At 30.0% G+C, this 9343-nt stretch overlaps 1 protein-coding gene across 8 annotated transcripts; it reads right to left on the bottom strand.

Moving 5' to 3' along the window:
* Positions 1-664: 664 nt before the first annotated feature.
* On the bottom strand, positions 665-9337 carry LOC134835021 (ephrin type-B receptor 1-B). Of its 8 annotated transcripts, none has more exons than XM_063849866.1 (12): positions 9200-9337; positions 7075-8682; positions 6940-7014; positions 5684-5785; positions 5288-5305; positions 3781-3828; positions 3446-3499; positions 3313-3387; positions 3130-3246; positions 2442-3041; positions 2131-2381; positions 665-1486 (listed from the first exon to the last, which is right to left on the bottom strand). In XM_063849866.1, exons 1-12 carry the CDS (start codon positions 9267-9269, stop codon positions 1382-1384), a joined length of 3123 nt encoding a protein of 1040 aa, XP_063705936.1. In that variant the 5' UTR covers positions 9270-9337; the 3' UTR covers positions 665-1381. The 8 variants fall into 8 exon arrangements, with proteins under 8 accessions (XP_063705936.1, XP_063705938.1, XP_063705940.1 ...); XM_063849868.1 differs by having other exon boundaries at positions 3151-3246; XM_063849870.1 differs by lacking the exon at positions 3781-3828.
* Positions 9338-9343: the final 6 nt, after the last annotated feature.

Raw genomic sequence — 9343 nt, 5'->3', positions numbered from 1 at the left:
ATGGCAAGAAGGATTTTTAAGTATTTATATTTATTTTATTTAGAAATTTAAACTTCATTCTATTGTTTTTTTTTATTGAGTTGAGTTCCGTTTCTGTTCCATAAAATCATAAAATGCATTGAATTCTATTGTAAGTAGTTACTTTGTGTATCACAGTAATGTAGCTTTTTCATAATTTTCATGTCTATTGTTTGCTGCAAGTTATTTTTTTTATTTGTTATTATTTGTTATTTAAAAAAAATTTTTTTTTGATGATTAAATGTGATGAGTGACATTCCAATAACTGAGAAACATATATTTGTATAAATAATGATGAGAATTTTTTTTGTTTTTTTTTTAATGAATAATATAAAACTTAAAATGCTACAAATAATATCAACAGACGGTATAATTTACATTTCTAAGTCTTTTAATGTTTATATTTTTTTTTGCTAAATTTATTTAAATTTATGAGCTTCCTAATGTTTAATTATATTTTTGTCCTACAATTATTTTATACATTTTTTTATTAATTATTCATAATAATAATAATTAATAATTATTTATAATAAAAGAAGCTTTTATTTATTTTTTTTTATTAAAAAATATATTCGAAGATTTTTTTTATAAATATTTTAAAAAAACATTAAAATCGATCTAATTTTTTTTAAATTTAATGGCGCGAAAGTTTTTCGTTGAAATAGAGTATTTTTTATTATAAAATATATTTTTAGCCGAAATTTTTTAAAAAGTTATTTTTTTTTAGATTAATTTTGATTGTAATGACACATGACGCTCGAAACTGGGACAATGGAAATTTTTTTAACTGGAAATTAAGGAGAGTAAGTAGAAAAGCATGGCGAAACTGAAAAAGGGACGGAAGTCACGTTTCGCTGGCGAGAAAAGAATTTTGAAGCACAGCTTCTTAACTAAATTCGTAGCGTCGTTTTGGTCTAGATTAAAAAAAAATAATTTTATTTACAAAAAACTGGCAGTTGGGCAAGATTCATATAAAAAATTGGTGGTTTTTTGTTTTAAAAAATGCATTCGGAATGTTAAAATACATAAAAATTGTTTTGTAATAAAAATTTACAAAAAAAAATCACATTCTTAAAATCTATCATATATAATTCAATATTTAACATAAATGTGATGTCGAGAAAAAAGAGAGATATTTTTATAAAAAAGTCTTATTTGTCCGTGAATTGATCGAAAAAAACGAATTAAAAGCAAAAAAGCTACTTTTGTATACTTTTACATTCTTATGAGTCTAAGTTTGTTGTTTTGAGTTTTTTTTTGTTGTCTCTCGAGTTGTCTCAAGAAATGCGTTGTCCTAAATAATTCTTAGTTAAATTAATATATTATACGTAATAAAATCTAATTCGCTAAAGTCTAGTTGATTCTAGATAATCGTATCGAGCTGCCTTGCCTGATGCAATATCTTCTTTTGATGTCCTACTAAGGTGATACCCATGTCGGATAACTGTTGAGCGGTTAGTCGTGAGATCTGTATAAAAAAAAAATTTTTATTAGAAATTTGTTAGAATTTTTTTTTTAATTATTCAATGTGAGCCTTTTTAAAATTTAAAATAATAATTTTTTACAAAATAATATTATTTTGTATCAATTGTATGATTTAATATTTATTAGATTAAAAAATAATAAATTTAATTTAATTAATTATTTTTTTTTAATTTAAATTTTAAATTAATAATTTTTTGTTAAAATCGTAAAATATTTTTTAAAAAATTAGGTATAGGCATTTTTTTATTATAGAGAATTTTAACCGGTTTAATCGGTTAACCGTTAAAATTTGGAAATCGCCTTTATACTCATTCAAACTATTCAAACCGACATTTATCGGTTCAAAATTTCAAATTTCGTCAAAAAATTTAAAAAAATCTTTTAAAAGTTAAAAATTGAAGTAAAAACTTTTAAAAAATATATAAAATAAGTAATAAAAATCCAATATAAACAGTTTACTGATTGAATAGGTTCATTTTTTTTTTTTTTGTAAAAATTGATGAAAATAATTTAATTAAAATTTAAGAAATTTTTTGCTCTTATTAAAAATTAAAATTCGTTCATTTCTTTTCTAAAAAAATATGAAAAAAGCGAATTAAAAGATATTTTTTTTTGAAAAAACCTTACCTGATGTGCCGTCACTAAATCAGCTTCTTTAAAGTGCTGCAAATACTTTGACATTTTTATACTTTCGAGCCACAGATCGACTGTGATGAAGACATTATTCGGTCTGCCCTGACTCTCCATTGTGGCAGTTCGCTCGTTGTCGGGTGAATTCCGTGTTACAATTAGTGCCTGCGGTTGCCTAACTAAATTATCTAACGTGCTGACGATACTGGCGAATGCTGGCCTGTGTGTTCGTTGTTTCTGCCAGCAATCTAAAACGGCAAAAATTCAATGAAAATCGAATTTTAGTGAAAAATGTAAAAAAAACTCACCTAACATAAGTTGGTATAACGCTTCTGGACAATCCATGGGCGCCGGAAGTCTATAGCCTTTCTCTATCGACTTGATCACATCCTGATTCGACCAATTCCAGTATGGTCGTTCCCCGTACGACATTACCTCCCATAGCACGACGCCATACGACCAAACGTCGCTCGCCGACGTGAATTTTCTGAACGCGATTGCCTCCGGTGCGGTCCAACGCACGGGAATTTTGCCACCGCGCGTCGTATACGCATCACTTGCGTTCTCAATTTCACGCGACAACCCGAAATCGGCAATTTTGCACACGAGACTCGTATTTACGAGGACATTTCGTGCTGCCAAGTCGCGATGCACGTAATTCATGTCGCTGAGATATGCCATGCCAGCAGCAATGCCACGTAGCATGCCGATGAGCTGAAGCGTTTGGAATTTTCCGTCGTTGGCACGCAAGAAGGTGTCTAAACTGCCGTTTTCCATGTATTCGGTGATAATCATGACGGGATTGGAACGCGTGACGACACCTTGCAAGTAAATGACGTTCGGATGGTCAAATTGACCCATGATCGACGCTTCGGTGAGGAAATCGCAGCGGGCTTTCTCAGAGGAACCTAAAAAAATCAAAAATTAGCAAAAAAAATCTTTCGTCGCCAACCGAACTGACATGTAGATACTTTTCTGACATGTCAAAATTCTTACTTCTAAAGTCACCAGACTTACCCGGCTTCAAAGTCTTTATTGCTACATCAATTTCTTGGATGAAATTAGGTGGTATCTTCAGTCTTCCGCGACAAACGTCCCCAAATTCACCGCCCCCTAAAAGAAAATTACAAAAAAAAAAATAAATTTTAAATTTTTTTTAAAAAATTCCTCATTTCTTACCAATAATGGCTTCAATTGTAATGTACCCTGCATCAATTTCACGAGCAAATTCACGAATTGCTTGATTCGGATCTTCTGAAAGTTAAAAAAAATGTCAAAACTTCCAATTTTTAGCAAAAAATTAAAATCTTACCGTAAGTGTGTGGATCAACGTAACTTCTCGTCGTTCCAAATAAGGGAGTCGTCACTATAAAATCAAAAATTATTAAAATTTGTAAAGAAAACTCCTAAAATAGAGGGATTTTTGATATCGACCAAAAATCGATCTATTCTGAGAAATTTTTTTAAAAGAAAAAAGAATAAAAGGTGAGATTTGCAATCAGCCAAACATGAAAAATAGCCAAAAAAATTTAGAAGCATGCTAAAATTTTGAAAAATATAAAAAATGATTTTTTTTTGATTTTTTAGAAAAAAAGCGAGTCTGGATTTGGAAAAAATTGATTTGAGTTTTTTTGGGTTTTTAATTACCGTTGTTTTGAATTGTTTTAACAATCGGTGTTGTGTCCATGGCGTGCACTAAACGTTATGATTTATGAAAAAAAGAAAGAAAAAACACAAAACGATAAAAACACAAAAATATTGACGAGAATTTATTTTTTTGTTAAAAAAATAACAACTTGCAGACACAAAATGTAAACAAAGTACGAACATTCCATATGATTAATATTAACAAAGTGTCTTGTGTACTTGCTGTTTATGATGGAAATTAATAAAAATGGAGGCAGAAGTAATTTTAAAAGAGGGTTTCGGTAAAAAATATTTTTTCTGAGGTTTTTTTTTTGAAAAAAAAGGAATAAAAATTAATTTAATTTAATTTAATAATTAAAATTTTTAATAAATTATAATATAAAATTAATTTAATTTAATAGAAATTAATTAATTTTTTTAATTATTATTATTAAAATATCAAAAATTTTAATTTTTAATTAAAAATTTTGTAAATGTCAATTCAAAAAAATGACCGTTAAAAATTTTAAAACCTTCTAATTGATGAATTAAAGTAAAAATGTTTATGAAAAATTAAAAAATTTTCTAAAGTTACGTTAAGAAATATAAAAAAATTAATTTTAAATCAAAAATCCGATAAACGTCACTTCAAAAAAAATCATCGTTATAAATTTAGAAATTAATAATTCTAATTTTAAAAAGCCTAAAAATGTAAAAAAAACTATTTTCTGAAGAAAAACTAGATAAAAATGTTAAAAATTTCTTAAATTAGATAATTTTTGACGCCTAAATAAAAAATTCGTAAATGTCAATTCAAAAAATGACTGTTAAAAATTTGAAAATCGCTTTTTAGCTAATTCAAACAAAAATTCATTCATAAATTCATAAAAAAATATTTAAATTTTAATTACTTTTAAACGCGAAAAACTTTTCTTTATGACTCCATTCTAAATTTATCAAAAACCGCAAAAATTTGCATATTCTTGGTGGTCCAAATTTTTTTTATCTCGTAAAATCATAGTTCAAAACAAAAAATCGCTTTGACGAAAAAAAAAAACTGGTCTCAAAAACCAGTTGAAAAAAAAACAAAAAGAAGATGAAGGAGAAAGAGTTAAATATTTGAGCAACGTGCTAATGTTTGTTTTTACACAAAAGAAATAATATTGCCGGTCGACTCTGTGTCTCAGTAGTTTTCGTACGAGTCATACTGAAATATGATAATTAATGTTATTAATTCAGAGGCACGTTTCAGACTAAAAATGTTTTATTATTTTTTTGTTTAAAAAAAAATAAATAAATTTATGCCGCTCTACATTTTTTATTCGTTGAAGTTAAATTCTCATGCGATTTTCATGCAACAAAGAAAATTTTTCATGCAAAGACATCACAGGACGAATTTTCCCGTAATGTCACGAAAATTGGCCAAAAAAGCTGTTGTGTGCTGATTTACAAAAAAAAAAGTTTTGAAGTAGGAAAATTTTGAAAGAACTTGAGATTTATGAAAAAAAAACTTAAATGGAAAACTTACTATATGTTACAACGAGTCCTGTTAATTTTTTATCGGGTTAATTTTTTTTTTATTTCGAGCAAGTACAACAACATCGAAACAACGAACAGCATTCAACAATTTTTTTATAGATATAAATAAACGTTAAATCAAGTTTCATATCACAAAGTAATTAATCATCAATTAAGATGGGATTAATTTTGATTTGAATTTTTTTTGTAGTCGGAGTTATTTACACAGGCCAGCCAAATGAATTTTGAATTTTGAAGAAAAAAAATGTATATGTAAAAAAAAAGAAAAAAAAAAATTAATAAATTGTCAATGGTTTAATAATGAGTGTTTGCCGAAAAAATTGATTAATGAAATATTTAACGGACAATGTGATTAGTGAGCGAAATGAGAAGAAGCAAGTTTTACCTTCGTTGCTGGCGTAGTCGAGGGGAAGTTGGTGATGATTGTTGGCTTTCTTATCGATGTCGTCCTGATTTTTCGAACGGATGTAGCCGAAAATGCAAATGCCTGAAAATTAATAAAAAAAAATTATTAAAAATAAAGTTTGAATTTTTTTAAAATATTTCAAACTTATAACTGATTTTTATTTAGGCGGATAAATTTAATATTTTCATTTTTTGTCCCATGAGGATTTTCACGAGGGGAGGGAGTGGGGGGTGTGGTTAAAAAAAAATAAATATTTTTAAATTTTTTGTTTGTAATTTTTAACGTTTTTATACGTTAAATGTTGATTCTTGAACATTTATTTAATTTTATTTAATATTATTTTTTGAATTTGAACTAGAAAGTTGTTTTTTATATTTAATTTTTATTTTTCCCCCTGAATTTTTTCGACAGAATCGGAGGGGGGGAGACAAAAAATGGATATATTAAATTTATTCGCCTTAGAAAATAATTTAATTTTTTTAAATATTTTTGAAAGAAAATTTACAAATTTTATTTTTTTTTGTTTAAGAGAATTTATATTTTTTACACAAATTTTCTCTGCTAAAAATATTTCTTGTAAAATTAATAAATATTTTTTCTTTCGCATAACAAAAAAAATCTTTTGTAGATTGTTTTGCATTTTTTAAAATAAATATTTGGACATTTTACTTATAAAAAAAGTGCGAAATAATTCAATTGTTTGAAAAAATTTGAAATTTCTCTTAAAAAATTATTTAGCTTAAAATTCTAAGAGAAATATTTTCAAAAAATAAAATAAAATTTTTATAATAAAATTTAAATAAAAAAATTAATAATATTTAATTTAAAAAAAATTAAAAAAATATTTAATTTTAAAAATAATTAAAAATATTTAACTTAAAAAAAAATTAAAAATATTTAATTTAAAAAAAATTAAAAATGTTCGATTTAAAAATAAAAAAATTAAAAATATTTGATTTAAAAAAAAAAATAAAAATTTTTGATTTAAAAAAAAAATATTTAATAAAAAAAAATTCGAAAAAAATTAAAATATTTTTTAAAAAATCAAAAATATTTAATTAAAAAAAAAATATTTGATTAAAAAAAATTAAAAATATTTGATTAAAAAAAAAATAAAATATTTAATGTAAAAGAAATTATTAATAAAAAAATAAATACATATTTAATTTTGATTAAATTTAATTTTTTTTTTAAAAAATCACAAAATAAATGTCAAAATTAAAAATAATACTCACAAACTACCAAAAAGATGACAATGATGACAATCGTACTTCCAGCAATCACGTTCACGGAATAATTATCGTCATAAACTGCAAAACAAAACCCATTAAACCCGAATTCTCTGAAAAACTCAAATAAAACCTCCTTACCTGGACTCACACTTTGATGCGTTTGGGCATACACAATATTGCTGTACGTGCCAAAGCCGTTAATAGTCTTGCATCTCACTTGAAATCCGTACTCTGTATTCTCCATCAGATCGGTAATGTGAATTTTGGACTCTTTCGTACTGAGTGTCGACTTATTAACGGCATCTACTTCCGCCTTTGGGAAATACCGCACCTCATAAAACTCAATGGGCGAGTCACTGTGCATCGGTTTATCCCACATCAAGTCGACTTCCTTGCTCGTAATTGCCTGAACTTTCAAATTATAGACCGTACTTTGCACCGTCGACTCTGTCGTGAAGATAATTTCAGCGAATTCCGATTTAATTTCATCGCTGGCTGGATCAGTGCCACGAGCGAAGGGCGTTTCAGTGGTTACAGAGTCCACAGGAGTGCCCGTATCGGGATTCAGCTCAACTGAAACGCCATTTTGGGCGTGAATTTGGACGGTATACGTACTCATGGGGTCGAGATTCGTCAGTGTGAGTTTTGTGTCGTTAAAAGTTTCGGTTGGCGGATTGAAAACGACGTTCGACGAGCATGCCGAGCATTTTGCGCGGAAAACAATGTGACTCCGGTACTTCAAATCGGCAATTTCGTTGCTGGAACGAGTTGGGGCGTTCCACGAGAGGATGGCGCTGGTTTGATCGATGAAGAGTAACGTGAGATTCGTTGGCGGGCCGGGCGGTTTGTAACATGGCATGTGTTTCCCGTCTCTTGGATGTCGATAATAGCCGTCGATGCATGTACAGAACGCTGAACCGATCTTATTTGAACGCGAATTTAGTGGACAAGTCGTGCAAGTATTAACTTCCGACGATCGAAAAGTCCCGATGGGACAAACGTTGCAAGATTGCTTTTCATTATCTGCTTCAAAACCAACTTTACACTTGCAACCACCCGTTAAAATGGTCCATTTGCCATCTCCTTTGCACAAATAAGTCGGTGGTTCACTCGCTTCCGCATTATCAACGCAATATCCCGTCTGCTGTTCGATAATTGTCACTTCCCTACCCGTTGGCGTCTCATTAAAATGCGCAAAATTTATCGTAATTGCGGGACACGTGACATAATAAACTTTCACAGCTAAAATACTGATGCAGGCGCCTTGATCGCGAAACGCGAAATACACCCCCTTCTTGGTGACGGCGATACTTTTGACCTCGACATTGATGTCAACGTCGGAATTCTGGTTGAAACGACCTTCGCCCGCCGCAATTCTCCCAATTAATTTATAGCTTTCGGGCTGCCATGGCGGCGGTTCGCGCGTTGCCGCATCAAATTCGTAAAAAAGTAGCGAAAATGTCTCTTTGCAGGAGAGCGCGTTGCCGGGAAAGAGCGAACAATCGCGAATTGTGAAGTGAATTTCGATGTAAAGTCGATTGGCGGGTCCGCGATCGATGAAGGGGGACCACAACCAGTTGTTGACGTTGTTGTAGGCGACGTCGCAGACCACATAGCTGCGCCAATTAATGCCTTTGCCGAAATTCGTGAAGGATTCCTCGACCCAGCCGGGCGTTTGTGCCTGCGGTCCGTACGGGAAACGAGTCCATTCGAGTGTTGCTTCTTTTGTCGTGTCCAATAACACCACTAAAGAGGGAAAAAAATGAAAATTTAAAGTTAAGTAACGCAAAAAAAAAAGGAAAAATCCATCCTTCGACATCCCCGTGTACCGTATGTGCAATAATAAGTGCATGTTAATTAGGCAATAATCTGCTAAGATCAAAGAACTGTCTCTCCATACACTTTTTTTCATCCATTCATCCATTCCGTACGGGAATTCTTGCAGCACGTACGTGAATGGATGCGCTGTAGACCAAATTGATGATGGGATTTTTTAAATGGCGTCTTTCAAAGGACCTTGTTTTGTCACTTTTCTCACAGCAAACCTCTGTAAAAGGCAAAATTCTGACAAAAAATGACAAAATCAGGCTTTGAAATTTTTTGAAAAGCACCAAAAATGTCGGAAAAGTCCACTTTTGACTCAAGAATTGGCAAAACATGTCTTTCACTTTTCGTCTCGGTACACGGGATGTGCCTGTGTGTGTGTGTGTGATGGAACTTTTGTCTCCCACTTAAGTTTTTTTTTGCGGATTTTATCAGTTACCTTGGTCACTTTTCGCGAAACTTATCAGTAAACTTATATGGAAACACACCAAGATCTGGTTTATTATCATTCTACGCGGCGTGTCTTGGGGCTTTCATGAAATTTTCTTGTTTTTTCTCACGGACTGCGATTCACTTTGCTCGA

This window comes from Culicoides brevitarsis, chromosome 3 (genome assembly GCF_036172545.1).
Source record: "Culicoides brevitarsis isolate CSIRO-B50_1 chromosome 3, AGI_CSIRO_Cbre_v1, whole genome shotgun sequence".
Classification (NCBI taxonomy): domain Eukaryota; kingdom Metazoa; phylum Arthropoda; class Insecta; order Diptera; family Ceratopogonidae; genus Culicoides; species Culicoides brevitarsis.
The sequence above is the reverse complement of the archived record's forward strand: the minus strand, read 5'-3'. Positions and strand labels throughout refer to the sequence as shown.